Source organism: Patiria miniata, unplaced genomic scaffold, assembly GCF_015706575.1.
Source record: "Patiria miniata isolate m_02_andy unplaced genomic scaffold, ASM1570657v1 HiC_scaffold_7, whole genome shotgun sequence".
Classification (NCBI taxonomy): Eukaryota; Metazoa; Echinodermata; class Asteroidea; order Valvatida; family Asterinidae; genus Patiria; species Patiria miniata.
The window spans coordinates 21,490,098-21,507,033 of NW_024037074.1; the positions used below are offsets into that span (position 1 = coordinate 21,490,098).

The window sequence follows — 16,936 nt, forward strand, 5'->3', positions numbered from 1 at the left end:
CCAAGGGAACTAGCCTTACTTGATCTTCTAGGGCTGCTCTTTCCACTTCCAACATCACTTCTTGCCTTGACGTGAGAGTAGTCCACTTTCTGATCAAAGATTTTGACATTACCACCTCCTGGTTTGTGGCTAGTATGAGTGACAGTGCGTGGCTTGACCCCAGACATGTTTACCTGTACAGACACACCCATAGAAATCCAACGGTCAAAACAAAAGTACTTGACGTAAGCAGACACTTCTGGGCAGTTGGTCAATAACTTCCGCTTTTTAAAAATATTGTTTAAGTAGAGATCTCCCCTTTTACAGTGACAGTTTAATCCTTAAAAGCAGACACTTCTGGGCAGTTGGTCAATAACTTCCTCTTTTTAAAAAATATTGTTTAAGTAGAGATCTCCCCTTTTACAGTGACAGTTTAATTCTTAAAAATGAACCTTCCTTGGAAAAATACTGGACATTCAAATGTTAATGAATAATGTTTTCCTTATAAAATGCACATATCCACCATTATTGGTGCTTAAGGCGTTACATTACTATTACCCCCCCCCCCCCCCCCCCCCCCCCCGCTCATTGGGCCAATGAAAGTTTGTGATGTCACAGAGATGCAAAAACTCACCAGTTGAGGCAAAATTATGATCCAACACTTTCACAGTATATTTTGGACATATTCACAAATTAAAAAAACTGCCATGCTCCACCTTGAAGTGTCTGTTTTTGACAGAACTGGATGACTTATGAATGTAATCAAACTTGTAAGATTAGCTGGCTAAGTTGACCCTCTAAAAAAGTAAAAAGCACAAAAAGCAATGTCTATTGGAAACAATCTTTTTTCATCGGCACAAATGATACCTTAATTACGTACCTTGCTTTCCAAAATCTTGACGTTGCCACCACTTGTTGTGTAGTTGTCCTGTTGGCTGTCAATTCTTGCTGTGTCAGATTTGATAACACACGAGTTGGGTCGGGGAGATGTTTTGCCCTTTGGTGACCGCGGCTTGACTGTCTCCTCATACGAGCCCACAGACTTGGGTCTTTGCTTCAGCGAGGGTATCTTTGTCGGTGTTCCCTTGCGTGGTGACGGGGAGCGTCGCGGGGAGGATTTCTCGTGTGGAGAAGGCGGTGGGATCTGGGAGGGGGAAGGAACTCGGTTGCTGATCCCCTGGGGTTCCTTGGGGAGGGATTCAGGCTTGAAGGCTTCGCAAGGTGCCGCGTCTGGCTCACCTGGTAGTCGTAAGATAACCAGAAGATAAATGTTTACAAATTGAAATTTTAAATGAAAACCAAAGATTGTTCATATGCAAGTGCCTATGCAGACTGCTGGACTGCTCATACTGCTCACAAGCCTGTGAAGAGGTGGCAATGAACAAAGGAGGACAACTTGAGTCAAATATTGAAGCACATAAGATGTGAACTGCCAAACTCAATCTGCATGTCAGCATGGTAGGATTCAAACCCAGACCAGAAAACAAAATATCCCATAAAGGCAATAGTTGCCATATGATACATGTAAATGACTTTTTTCCTGTGGCTTTTCTAAGGGCCTATATTTCTCCATGTCTTTAATACTGCAAGACACCCCTTCAAGACATTCTTTATCCTACTACATTCTGGGCCTACGCATCAGCCACATTTTTCATTATTGAGTAGAACATGTGTCATATGTCATTTCCTTATCATATGCATCAGATCATGAACACCAAATTGAGACCAAGGACGAACATGGATGCTTCTGTCTGAGTGAACACAAACCAATAAGAAGCCAAACTCAAACCCAGTTATTACATGTATTGAAGACGCACAAGTGATTCTAATGCCTTTTGCGTAAAAAAAAAGGTGTAAAACTGATCTGTGCACAAAATTTGAAATATGAAGGCATCTACATAATTTGTGCATTATTTTGAATGGCAACCACCTTGCTTTTGAATTGTTATTAAGCCTTGGAAGGAATCAAATGTGTATGCAAACTGGAGCATGTACATGTGTAAGTGTCCATCTATAATTTGGGGTTAATTAACATATTCTCACACTGCTGACTAGTTGCTTGGAAAGCCTTGCTTTATTAGTTATCATGTATTAATCGGTGCAATATTGCTGGCTGCTGTGATGTGGGATATACATGTAACACCCGAGGAGTGCATACTATGCACCCTGAGGGGGTTAAAAACAACATAGCAGTCAACAATTGTATATTGTGCCAATATTCCCGTCGAAATTCGTGCCAATAATTGTATATGCAATGTGGTATATGTGAGGTAAATTATATGCAACGTAGAATACATACCGGTATGAGGTAAACAGTCATTTTTATAATATAAACTGAACACGTGGCCATTCTCGACCAATGAAATTACAGTAACCAAGACACGATATAAAAATGCCACTTAATAGCATTACATGTATTATTTTGGTGTATTATTCAGATGCATAATATTTCAGTTTATAATTTTAATTATCTTTTTTTCTTCAATAATATAAAATGCATGCAATCCTAACTTACACTGATAATGTATGTAAAAATGAGGTTTACAACTTGTTGTTTATTGATGAGGGACATGAATTGCATGACAAAAAGTTCACACTAACTTGAAGTTCAATACAAATACATACAGTATGGACACAATTGTGCACTGCATACCTTTCACATCAAGAAAGTAAACAGAACAAAAAAAATATTACCTCAGTTGGTAAGACCATGGACGAAAAGGATAGCAAGATAAACTTTAATCTAGGGTAGGAGGTGACTCATAACTTGAATGACGTCATCGCAGTAAGATGCGACCCAAGGTGCATAGGATATCCTGTCTTATTACCATGGTACCTTCAAGGTACTGGTCATAGCAGTTTAAAGTGCACAACATTTTGGGCAACACTCAGGTATAGTTTTCTTTAGGAGGGGTCAGTTTTTAAGACAGCAATCACAGAGTACAGGGAAGAGCGTAGACCAACATCCCAATGCTGTTCCGATTCTTAGAAATGGGTGTCACGGCAGGAAGAGAGCTCAAGCCTGTTTCTAAAGGCTCTTCGTTTATATAGAAAAACATTTAAGCCCAGGAAGGGGTTAACTTCCAATCTTAAGTTGAAGAGACTTTTGGTGCGCATACTGTAGGCTTGATGATTGCAGGGTACTACTTCAAGTGGGAAGGTTGATCCAGTATCTTAGTTCCTGTTCCACAGAAAAACTTCCTAAACACCCACAGTTGGAGAATGTTTAGCTCTCACGTTATTCACATTCATTTTATTTCATAAAAGTTTCAGTGCTTTTGTGCCCGTTTAGTCCAGTAAGAATTGGCGAGGAACCTAACATTTTAGTTAACAGACTAATATTTCTCCCAAAAAAATTCAACCAAATCAACCTTGGAAAATATGTAAATTTCATTACAAAACAAAAGAGATATGGGCAATATATTATAGAAGGCATGTATTTCAACTATCTAAGCGAAATCCTATCCTTTGAATGAATGGCAAGGATCCTTGCAAGTTTTCAACTTAAAATAATATAAAATGGCAAAGGCGCAAAATTAGTGAAGATTATGACCAAATTTATTATGAAGCAAGCATTTTAAGAATGTCATTGTTACCATCGTCATTATCATAATCACTGTTATCCCCATCAAAATGCCAAATGGCTACTGCCTTCAAAACTCTTCTCAATTTTCGGAAATAGATGCCCCCCCCCCTCCAGAAATTAGATTGTGCTCCCCACCCCAACCAAACCCCCTCAGAAGTTGCTGACAGAAATTAACTTTTATTGTTAAAACGCATTAAGTGCCCTTACTTAAAATGAGGCCACCCTAAAAGATAACCACCACTCCATTTCCCCAAGGACAAATTTGGGTGAATGTTTTGTGCGTGTTCATGGCAACCATACAAAGGATTTTGAATAAAAATTTGGTTAACTAAAATGTCAGAGTCGGATACTTTTCACGTCAATTCTGACTGGACTAGTTTCAGCCAGGGCTTCTTTTGTTTTTTATGACACACCAACCTTGCAAAATCAACAAGAAATGGGAGAAGATCCAGGAACTTCTATTATTTACTAATATATTGCTTTCAAACCCATTCTCTTAAAACTGAATGGGTCTGTGGAGTGTTGAATGGTAACGGCATTGCAACTGTTGAAAACTTGCAAATGAATAGATGTTTCTATCAACTGATGAACATATACACAACTATATTCCGATGAATGCCCAATATGGTGCAAATATATTGAAGCTTGGGAATTCTGTATTAATTTTAAAGCATGGCTCATTCCGTGATACCACACAAATTTCTGGTCATGTCACCTTTGTGTATATATAGGCTATGCACATGTACATTGTACATCTTTCAACTTTCACTTTTTTTTGTCAAATTTTAGACAATTCTTGGCTTCAACAAGGGCCATTCCCATTCAATCAGGCACAGTATCAATCTGAAACATTTCCCTGAATGAGAGGACAAAGAAGGATCTGACAATGAACATTTTTTAATTTCAAAATGAAAAAGCCCGATCAGAGCTGCTCTGAGCTAGGTTGATTTGAATACGAGGTGTTTTTATCAGATAAAAATCACAAGAGAGATTGGTTATTCTCCTGAAGGATCCTCTGTCAATCAATTCCCCCAGCATTTGGTTGTTTTCAATCACTTTCACCCAGGCGGGCACTGCATAGCCGTAGGCTGTAGTCCTGTCTCTTCACTAAAAGAGTAAACAAGTTCCAGGTTGCCATGGTAACAAGCCTCTCACAAAGGAGGGAATTTTTTTTGCCACGAGGCAGCCAGCTCTCAGGTGATTGCTTGTACCAATCAATCACATTTAGAATTGTCTTACGGTTGGATTTCTTGCGTTCATGATGAATGCTTTACAATCAATGACAATTTAGCTGTTGCCCCACGGTATTTTCATGGGTGATTTTTAGAGCGTGTTTTTTTTTTGAAATCTTTGGTGCACTTTACCACCTGAGCTTACTCGCTCTATGTTGGCAGTCTCAAAGTTTGTAAATGTCTGTGTTCCAGGAAGTTCTAATGAGACATTCAACTTTTATGCACAATATGACAACTAAAATTTTGGAACTTTTATGAACAATATGACAAGTAAAATTTTGGAATATTACTATCAAATTTCATTTACATGTCATTGAACATTTATGTGGCAAGGTTAAAGGTGCAAAGATTAAAACAATTAGAATGCATTCCTTGTGTTATTCTTTATCATACTATTTATCTGTTTACAAAGATATTAAAATTCAAAGCGACCCTATTTTCGGAGCGCTTTCGGTACAACCTGGTTCGCATGGGAGGTTATCTAGTATTTGGGGGTAGGGTTGGGGGAATTAAAGTAGTTATGTTGGGGGTCAGTATGTGCATTTCAAAGCTAGTTCATTCTCACTGATGTACAGTGTAATTCACATGCATAAATACACTGAACTACATGTACAATGTACATGCATGCAAGTAATTTTTTACTATCACAGCCTACTTAAGTGGTCATTCAAATCACCATGCAGCATTTTCATTGAAGACTGGCGCTTATCGTTTCATTCATTTTGATCTTTTGGAGCGATATCAAACCCAGTCAACCCTACAGTTAAGTAGAAATTACCAGGTGTTAGTGATGTCTTGCTGGCGTTTTCAAAAGCAAATGAGGATTAGCGTTGGTACAAGGGTTGGGTATGACGCCATGCATAATGGTATTTGTGCTGCTTGGCTAGGGCCATGGTGAAATGTGTAGGTGCTTGCACTATACTGCATCCCTGTAAGCTGACAGATGTCAAATATTTGTACACCACAAGAAACTGAACAAACAGAACTTCAGAAAACCAGTAGCTGCAGTGATTTTGTATTTCATTTAACTTTTTCTTGGGGGGGGGGGACATTTGTACCTTAATTCAATAGCCACGGGTATACATGTTCATGTGAGCTGAAATACATACATTGCACTTTTTATGATTTTTGACATCCAGACTGGGAAAAAGGGCTGTCTATATGTTTCAGTATAATTTGTCAGATTTCATCTTATAATGGTTATGTATGTTTTAAATCAAACAAAAATTATCTATAGCAAAAATAGCATTTACATATATACTCAAACATATCAAACAACATTTGAGTAATGGGTGATTTTGAATTTTGTGTTTTTTCCCCCATCATTTCACCCACACTTATCATCAAAGTGCAAGACCATTTACAGTTTATTTCTTCCCAAGGGAGAGATTCCAGAGAAACCCAATCTTTTGAGATCATAAAATCAAATATTGAAATCACAGCAAGCTTTCCACTCTAATTGAATTGAGCTCCCAGCCTTAGATATCCATTTACTGGAGCAGATGACTGGGATACACCACCCCCTGCCAATAGTGGACATATGTCAGATTATTTATGGGGCAACGGAGGTTGCATTAAGTTCAGTCATATCAAATTTATTTAAGAAGTGCAAGCTGATGTAAATAGAAAAGCTTGTTTGTAAATATTGAACATCTTTCAATTCAGTGTTTAAATTTTGTTTACCCAATTGTTCATTAAAATATCACTATGTTTCTAGTAGTACTTGCAGCACGTTTAATTTGTTGCAGTTTGTCATCTATGTGATTGCAATCCTAAGGGTGAAGGGGTATTTTTTTAATGGGTATTTTTTTTATAATGTTTTACGGTTATTTTTGTTTAACTCTGGAAGGAGGAAACACAGTTTTTGTTTGCGATTGGTCTGCAGTTTCTGTGCAAAAAAAATAGATGAAATTTCCATTTTTTTTGTAGCAGATGACTGTCCAAAAGAAGGAATTTCCACATGATGGTTTTCAGTGGTTTTGCACGTTGATTGAACAAAAGAAGATTGCTCAAATAAAATGTGTTTTTATATTGACATTTTTCTACAACCTGTTGTGGACTGTTTAAGATTTTCCTCATATCACACAAAAAAACAAACCTCGACAAATAAAAGTATGTGACCTTGAAACTGATGTTCTTCACAGAAATTCTCCATTATACAGATGGACTTAATTTGTGCCAACTTCTTGACCCCATAAAACCTGCTACTGCCATCACAATGTTCAAGTGCAGCGCACATACGGATATTAATTTACCCTGACTGTGTACGATTGCAATTACAGATTTGGAAGCACCTGAAAATTTCACAATTCAAAAGGATTTAATTTGTTTAAAACCTAAAGAACAGCCAACATAATGCCTATGCAGAAATTCAGAATAACCCCCGATGACACAAATAGCAGAACAATTCATCGTTTTTTAATACAAACATCATTCAAAGACTGCTGGGAAATCAACCAGTAATGTGGTATTAGAGTGAATGGTCTTTGCTGGGTATCACTGACCTGCGTCCTGCTACACTACAAGCACAGGACCTTGTACATTTTGTTTCATATTTTTTCAAAGCTGATAACAAACAGCAGCTAGACAAAATTCATCAATATGGCATTGTATTGCACTATTCCAGGACCAATTACTTCATTAGCCAGCTTGCTTTTCTGATTGCACGCGCAGACAGTGTGTACATGTAAACGTATTATCAGTTGCTACTAGAAATGCCACTGTAATCGTTAATTAGACTGCAGAGCCTTGTTTCTTAGGTAACGTCAGGTTGACAATATCTGATGCAGCCAAGCCTGTCCTATATTGAAGCGCATCCACAATAACTTGACGTCTATCTGCTCATCCTGAATGAAGTAGTAATATATAATGTGCTGTACGTTTGGCACATCATCAATTATGAACATTACATATACTTGCTCCATTGTACTCAATGATCCATTTGCCTCTATATGATTTATGGAGCTGCTGACGTGAAGGTACAATGTACGTTACCTTTGCTGTAATGTGTAATATGATATACAGTTCTGGCATGGCACATCACTATAAATAAGGGAGTTTGGAACTGGAAATTTCATGCAGGACGGAAAGGTCAACATATCTTAATGCAATATGGAGGAAACAAGACAGGCATTTGAAAGCATAAAGGGTTGAAAAAATGTATATCGAGATGCTCATGATGCAAACATTGGTGGCATAGTCTTGCCTTCACATACAAACTTCTCATCCCCTTAAATGGGATGTATCTTTTTTTTTTGCCTTTTTCCCGAGGGAAAATGTTATTGGTCAACACTTAAATCTCAAAGTGGTCACATTTCAAAGCTACTGCACACATACACTGTGCTGTCAACTAACTAAACTAGAGAAATTCCTAGTTTATGTAAATCATGGTGGATAAAGTAAAATATGCGTGGATACAATCCACACACAGACAGGTGGTTACATTATTATAAATGAGCAAAAATTATGCTGTCAATTATGACTTCTTATGGAATTTTGCTCTGGTTGTTTGTTGTAATTGTAACTTTGAATGCAATGTGATTAATGTGTTGCTGTACCAGGTATGACTTCAAGCTAAATGAAAATCAGACATGCCTGCTCACAGGCACAACTCAAACATAAACAGGTGCTATGAGCTATTGGAAGGACATTGGAAGATGTCCTTAATTCTACGACTTGGAAGACATCCTTAATCTTATGACTTCTACAACTGTCACAACACACATCATGGAACTATCATTGCGCACCATTATACATGTGATTCATTGCAGGCTACATGCATATGGGCAGGTTACTGTTTAATTGTCAATATTGACATATGCGGTATAGTCAGTGTTTTTAGCCTGCCCAGCACATGTTTATTGATTGATTGGTCACATCATGGCTAGGGGACCGATCAAATTAAAGTGCTTTGCGCATGCATAGTAATGATTAACCAGAAAATATGGCTATCCCAAGTAATAATGAACTAAGCGTCTAGTGAAGTGTCAATAACCAGGCATGCAACTGGGAAATCACAAAAAAAGAGGAAATTCTAATTTTTACCAGACTTTGTACAGTGTTTTTCTATTTTCAATGGCACACATGGGAAGTACAAAAAGAGGAAATCAGCTGATCCGAGGAAAAGTTGCATGCCTGAATAACAAGTCCAACATCAATGCAACTGACTGGGAAAAAATATTGAAAATGAGTATATGAATTGCATATTTTAGTTACAAATATAAGAATGAAATTGAGAGTGAAGTACGTTTGTGTAAATGTTAGTAAGGGGAAAAACCTACATTATTAAATCACTCGTTTAGTTGACGTTTGTGGTATCAAACTAATTTTCTGTGCAGTGATCAGAGAGATCGCAGTATAACAATGTCCACCCCAAAAGACTCATTCTCAATGATATATTTTTGTGTCCACAAGTCCTGCAAAAATATGCAAAGATTGAAAAATAAAAGCCCCTTCCTTAACAATTAAGGACGTGTAATGCTCCACTTGCCTGCAAATTATCAAGATTAATATTTACACCATATCACCAATTAAAGTCAGAGTTTTCTTTGCCACATGTGTGCGTGAAAAAAAAATTGAATAAGTTTCTTTGCAAGGAATTAATAAAAGAAATTTTAATAAAAACAAGAGGATTTTCATAAAACTGCCTTCAGTAAAGACAAAGTGAAAAAGCTCCCCATTTGCATAAACAGCATAAAAACACCGGGAGCTCATCAGCAATTTTTAACTCAATTTCCTTCACTTAGATAATTTGAAGGACATAGACCATGTGTGACTGAAGAAATCCTATGAGCATGTCCAGGCACCTAGTACCTAGTGGTCTGTTCCTTGCTCTATGGGTACATACAAGGAGAAAAATAACTGAGTCATCTTAAACGATGTAGAAATAGACAACTGGCCTCTTCCTTCATTAAAATGTAGATTGGTATAAATGCAGTCCCAGAATACTACTAAGTAAATTTCCATTTTGTCCTTATTTGATCCCACATTAATATTCCTTGCTAATTTTTTTATCACAAAAGAAAATCAGAAAATCACACTTAGTTGTAATATTGTGCATTTAATTTAATCAAAAAAGAAAACGAAGTGCTTTTTTATCACAAAAGAAAATCACACCAACATGCAATAGAGTAATAAACATCAAATCAAACAAAATCTGTTGTGTTATTTTATTCATAATGCATACATCATGCATTCATGCAGACATTAATGCAAAAAAATAATCTGCCCCAATCTCCACACAACATGCCAATGCAGGAGGGGGTGGGGTTCAGGTTTAGTAGCACATCACACCAGCACGGCAAATCAGGAAGGAGGCAAAGAGTTCACTCATATCACTCACCCTGGGAGTCTACTACCATCCCATTAATGTCCAGACTGGCATTCACTATTTGGTTAGCATCCAGCGGATACGAATGTCCATTTGAAACCGTGCCCCCATTTTGGATCAAGTCGGGCGCTCCATTTTGCGCATCCTTTTCAGGGTCGTTGTTGTTGGGGGTCGGCTCAAATGCAGATAGTGAGGCTGCTTGGTTATCGTTTGGTAGGAATACCGTGTCATCAGCCATCTTGGAGTACGTATAAGGAGGGTGTGTTGGAGGGGGGATGCTGGCTACTACAAATCCAAGGTTGGATGCTAAAGCTGAATGACGCACAAGACAAAGATGAAAAGATGCATATTCTGTCAAGCTACTACGAACAATATACAATAATACCAGTATAAAAACAAATCCATTCCCAAGCACTCTGTCACAATGGGCTATATCCATGCATGCAGTTCTGTGTGTACAGCTTTATCATTAACTCCAAGTGGACCAAAAACTAACAAACAAACTAGTAAAAACCAATTGGAAAATCTGCTACATTTAAGCTTCTTTTTTTTTTAATTTTCAGTTTTACAGTAATTCAGTTTGCTATAGTTTACAAGTATATAAATGTATTAAACATACCTTTGAAACTTTGAATCAAACTGTATTTCACAATCACATGAAACAAATTATCCAGTAAATCATGACTGAGTGAGTCAAATCCATTGATGTAATAACGAAAATTGACTTAAAATTAGAAATAAACTCTTTTACTGAACAAAATCAGAATACAAGTCAATATTCTGAGAATCCTTTCACACAAATTTCCATTCACTCTTTTAACCAAGCCAACTTCTAAAATTCCATCAGATCTGAGGAACGCGACTCCTTCACACATGAGTAAAAAAGAAAATTGGACACAAAAACAACACTCGCCTGCTGTGTTATTGACACGCATAGGTGACAACTCCCATACAACCTGTGTGATGACAGCCTCACTGTACAATGGTACAATGTACTCTCTCAAACACAAAATCTCGAACATTGACACACCTCAAAATGCCTTAAGAAAACAGCTGCACTGGAGTTAAATATTTAAAAAAAAAAGACTTACCTCTTAAGGTTTGAACAAAAAGGAAATCCTTTAAAAAAGGATTCCTTTCTTTGAAGGAACTGCAAATAGGAGAGTGCTACTGTGCGATCAGTGTGTGACTAGACTGTGAATATGCGTGTGTGTAGGCTTTGCGGGGTGACATGTGTAGCAGGCCAGCACTGGGTTTTCAAGTGCCTGTGTTTGCCTCAATCTGATTAACATAATATAGTAGGGGTATGGCAAGTGTGGGCTCACACTCACAGACCTAGCAATTCAATTATGCCCAGTGGCTGCACTAAGTGACATGTTGAGAACACCGGGACTTACAATATGTTGGCATGATGTTATTATTACAAATGCGCTGGCTTCCAAGTCCAAATTTGTTCTGAGATGAAAGCCTTAGTATCTATAACACAAAGTGAATAGCCTTAACTTGTGTTTAAATTGTACAGGCTATTGTCTACAAAGTTTCAATAAAACACAGCTTCAATCAGTTTCAACAAAAGTTTAAAGCTGGGACAATGCTTGAGTGGTTATTCCAACTGACTGCTTCAAAAAAGTACAAGTAGTCTGTTAAAAATGCATTTTTAATTTTCACAAGTGCATTAAAAATTATAACTAAAACTAAAACCTCCAATATGTACAAACAAAGTAAGTGCAATGGGATTAAAGTTCAAGTTGCTCTTCTTAAATGCTATTTTCGAGTTTCATCCTTAAATTTGTTATTTGCTATTTTTCTAGAAATACAGCTTAATTTTAAATGAGACATCAGGGGAAAAAACAACACTCATGTTTATTTATGGGATTATTACTTTTTGAATTATTTTGGACCCAACAATAATTTAGGTAGATCTTTTTGTGTGTTAGAAGTGCCTAGTAGTAGTAGTTTCGTCCGTGTATAGCCACAAAAAGGAATGTCAGTTGATAAGGCCTGACCTTTAACTTGATTAACTGAGGTTAATGTGGTTTCCTAAAGTAAATGAATTCAATGTTGTTAGCTTTCCGTAGTAGTTCGTAGAAACCAAATAACTTTAGCTTTTATAGAATTAAACATAAATTTTTTTTTCCAAATTATGAATACAATCTTTGCTAACGTCAATTCAAGAACAACAGAATTTTGGAGATAAACAAGGTAATCATTTTATAGAATTAAACATAAATTTGTTTTCCAAACTATGAATACAATCTTTGCTAACGTCAATTCAAGAACAACAGAATTTTGGAGATAAACAAGGTAATCATTTTATGTAAACTAAAGAACACAGCAAAATTTGTAATATTGTGTTACCGTCTGTATGAACATTTACATAATAATAATAATAATACATTGAGATATGGTGCACCTATGTATGTAAGTTAACCAAGTTTGCTAATTCCTAAGCCAATAAAATCCATGCCAAAAAAGAAGGACATTTTTAACTTTGTAGCTGCAGCCTGCACTGATGCAGCGGCTATGTTCACGTATGGGTTCTTCGTCGTTCTTCGTCTACATGCAGCCATGCTGTCTTGTGTGAATCGTATGGCTTTCTTTCAACAAGGATTAATGTCATGATGTCATTGAGCTGCTAAGCACATAAATTGGCCAAGAAACACAAATTACTAAGCATTTTTGTTTGCAAGCATCAATACTTGCTGCTATATTGCCGTGTGGCAAAAAAAAGAAAGATGTTAAGAGCACCCGTGCTCTATCAAGTCTATGGGAGCACACACAGACACGCTAAAATTACATTTTGAGATAATTGATTTTAAGGTTTTTGTGCTCCCATTAAAACTTAAAATCATAAAAGGTTGAAATTTGACTGATGAAATATAGTTGAATATTGTTCATTTTTAAATCAAAATAATATTTTAAAAGTTATTAACATTTGTATGCAAATTGCAAGTGAATTTTTAGTTAACTTCAAATTGAAGTTCATTTAGTAGGCCTATGACTGTGCACAATCTCTGGCCAGTCATTCACATTGGTATCGCAATGTTTGTTGATTGGTGTGTCACTGTCAGGATAAAGCAGGCCTATATGTATACTTTTTTAAATTTAAATATTCATTTATTGTAAATGCTAGAAATTTATTCAACGTTGTTTCTTAAATATACAAAAAAATTAAAGAAGCTACTTATCCCGACACCACCACCCAACAAGCATTGCAATACATTGCATATTCTATTAAAAATATCTAGCAAAATGTTAAGTCAACCACCAGACAATCTGATGATAAACAACGCGCCCGACTGGCCAAGTCTACAGCTGGCTAGGTTAGGCTAGCACTACGCAGTAGTCATGGTAGCCTTTAGTCAAGTCCCACGCGCTTAACTGGACACGTGACACACCCCGGATGCTGACACGTAAAAGACTAGCACGAGCGGCGAAGCTGCAAGGGCCTTTACCATCTCGTGGAGAACGCTTATGTTTTTCTTTACATTTGTCTACCGATTTGGTAGATATGCATAGGGCCTAATGCATTACCCGTTGTGAATTGACCAATGAAAATGCAGAATTACTAACGTAAATCAGCTGTCGTGTGGCGCCAGACAGCACGCGCGCCATGGCGTGCGTGCTGTTGCTGGTAACCGCAAACCACCGTTAGAGATGATTGGTTTATATTGCTTGATTTATATTACGTGAATAAATGAATAAGTGATTAACTCCACGAGATAGTAAAGGCCCTCGCGGCTTCGCCGCTCATGCTAGTCCGGATGGTCCGTCTATAGGCGCGTGGGACTTGACTAAAGGCTATAGTCATGGTAGTGTAGCTTGAGTAACTCCAGCTGACATGCTCATATTCAACATGTGAATGAATATGAGCATGTCAGCTGGAGTTACTCATGGTACTTTTTGGTTACCACAAAAGTGGAGTTGGGTTTGGAAGTTGGATCCCATGTTCTTTGGGCCTACTTACATTATAATAAATCCGAGTCATGCTCGAATCATGACATAAGAAGACTTCACTATCCAGAGAAAACCACCATTCACTGATCTTGTTACGGTTTGGTTACGGCTCTATGGTTACGGCAAGTGCACTTCCTCAACAAAAAAACCACGACGCAATTTGCAACTAGACTACATGTTGTGTGTGAGTAGTGCAATGTAGGTTGACTTCGACACCACCAGTTGATGGCGCTCTTCAACTTTACCAGTCACCACTTTTGATCACCACTGCTTGTGCTTTCGCAGAGGGACCCGTACCGGGCAAAGTTTCTGCTTTTTCGCTTTAAAACGTGCTTTTATTTGTCCTTTTCGGGTGTTTAATAAAACAAAATTGGGTAATACGCCTGTCGTGTATTCTTAATCGTTGACACTTATTTTCTGTTGAATATAGTTTTTTCCCCAAACTGAATCGGCACAAGGGCGGATCCAGAACACATTTTTTTGGAGGGGTCAATAAAATATTGTTGATCCCCCAAAAAGTGGGTCCAAAAAAATTTGGATTCTAGATGCTCTGTGGTACGATCTGAAGCAATATCTGACCAATTTATCCAAAATGCTTTGAGGAAAAGATGATGGTGTAACGCAGTGCCTGCCTTTATTGCAACGTCAAAAATTGGGTTCGTTTCTGTTTTTTTTTGGGGGGGGGGGATGGCCCCCGTTGGCCCCCCCCCCCCTAGATCCACCCTGAATCGGCATTTATTAGGTAGGCTATAGGATGCGGCCGGCCGGCGGCGTCGCCTTCGTGGCTAGCCCACAGTGCACACTCAGCATGGAGTCCCTATAGGCCTACGGACGTTTCCTACGACTTTCCTCCTGCAATGTTGCTAAAGCTCTTCGTTGACAAACTTCAAATTCACTGTCAGCCAAACTGGTACTTTTACCTTAATAATACTTGCTGTTGAACCTTTGTGAACAATTTCAGTGTCATGAAATTTAGTTCGAAATTCAAAAACGGTGGTGTCCGGAAAGTGGGCACAAAATCGGCCGAGTGTCTTACGTGGCGCACATGAACAAATCTCGGAAAACTGCTAAACCACCCTTAACTCCACTCATATATACCCAACTACAAGTTTGTAAATAATGTTTTTCTTCTTATTTTTGGGCGCTTTTCGGGTTCATTTGTGCACTTCAAATTAAATCGGAAACTGATCACGCCAAGCTAAGATCTCTCTGTTAACTTTGTAACGGGTGAAATTTTAGGTAAAACTTTTGCTCCAGCAAGGCACTAGAGGCGAAAAACTCTAAGTGCGCCTCGCTAGCGCTAGGGGCCGCGCCACATCAGGGGACAAAAATCTTACACCCGGCACTTTTACTTGTAAATGCTTTTCATATATATCAACATTAAGAAGTGACAAAAAATAAGACCTTTATTGCAACTTGACAGTAAGACAACTTCACACTGCCAGCCTTCTTCCCTCCACAATATAAATAAGCATAATGCGCTAATATTTCCCTTATGTGTGTGCGCGCTTAATATTATTGATTAGCCATGCATGCTCTTTAATTATTCACCTTTTCTGCTAACGAATTTTCAATTTGTATGTTTTATTTGAACGGAAAAGGGCAAAGCTACCTTTTTCTATATTGGACGTTTTCAACCCTTTGAAAATACCGTTGTTTTATTACACTCAAAAGATATGCTTGAATTATTGCCGGGTCGCAAATATAAAATTCGAAGTTTGTACAGTAAACATTGCACAACTAAAAGTGGGTGGATATTGTGTTCGATGTCTCATTCAAAATTGAATAATCCATATCGTTAGAGAAATAGCAATTTCAAAACAAGGCTATTTTCGGGGTAAACCTTGAAAATTGTACAGGGAAACATTACAGAATGATGCAGGATTAACCAACCTTAAAACTAGGCTATATGAGCATGAACTGGGTAAAAAAAAAATTGTTTTTGTATACATGTATCCCCTTTTGCAATTTTTTTCTGACTCAATCGATTTTTTTGGGAGGGGGGGGGGCTGAAGTCCTATGCAAGTTTTGACATTGTTTTCGCGAACTGTCAAACGTTTTTCTTGCACAGGGAACGTTGATGTGCAAGAAGAAAGTTTGACAGTTCGCGAAAACGCTAGGTAGCCTAAATGACGAATAACATCACGCAACTCAGCATGGATATTAGGCCTAAGCCTTCCAGAATCGCATGTCAAGCCCGTCTTCAAATCAAACTCCCGCAGGTTCCATATTGTTTCGTACAGAAAAATACTCATTCTTACCTTTAGGGCCTACATAGACGCCATGGATGTCAACACTGCAAGCATTGAAGCAGCCAACGTGTTAAATGTTGGTCCAAAATGGGGAACATAAGCTCAAATTCCGTTTAGATGTAATGATTAATCTCCAGCAATTCAACATTCATCGCACATTGAACGAGTCTATCATTCCCACCCAATTTGCTGGCCTTTTTAACACTCACATTCAAGCATTCTTTTTAGCCCTCATCCGTTGCCTAGTCTCATCGTCAATAGCAGACCGAGTGTGTAACGGAAAGCTTGTGTGCCGAGACGTGATATGTGACGCGTTGCATTGTTTGCATTGGACCCACTGGGGACCTTTATTATTGATTGGCAAGGTTCTTGAAATCAATAGCCGAAGGAAAACAAGTTTGCCTAGTATTTACACATGGGTCACGTCAATTCTGCCTGTGTTTTTGCTTGTTTCTAAATTTGAATGTTACATTTACTCGAATTTTGGATCGACAGCGAAGCATTCTATAGATGTATTGACCTCTATGTTTACTCATGTAAAACAGTTATAACAAATCACACCCAATAACATAAAAATTATTATAAAATCGAGGACCAAGAA

General features: G+C 37.8%; 1 protein-coding gene across 11 annotated transcripts in view; it reads right to left on the reverse strand.

Moving 5' to 3' along the window:
• The window catches only part of LOC119746288 (microtubule-associated protein tau-like), a 33,247-nt gene extending 16,635 nt beyond the window's left edge, over window positions 1-16,612 (reverse strand). For 3 of the 11 annotated variants that reach the window (XM_038223142.1, XM_038223143.1, XM_038223144.1), the window contains exons 1-4: window positions 16,545-16,609; window positions 10,139-10,438; window positions 860-1,218; window positions 20-173 (exon numbers count right to left, since the gene is read on the reverse strand). In XM_038223142.1, coding sequence (XP_038079070.1) covers window positions 20-173; window positions 860-1,218; window positions 10,139-10,438; window positions 16,545-16,554 — 823 coding nt within the window. In that variant the 5' untranslated portion in view covers window positions 16,555-16,609. Of the gene's footprint in view, window positions 1-19; window positions 174-859; window positions 1,219-10,138; window positions 10,439-11,217; window positions 11,605-14,093; window positions 14,289-16,344 lie in introns of those variants that run through there. The other 8 variants (XM_038223137.1, XM_038223138.1, XM_038223149.1 and 5 more) reach the window with 6 other exon arrangements.
• Window positions 16,613-16,936: the final 324 nt, after the last annotated feature.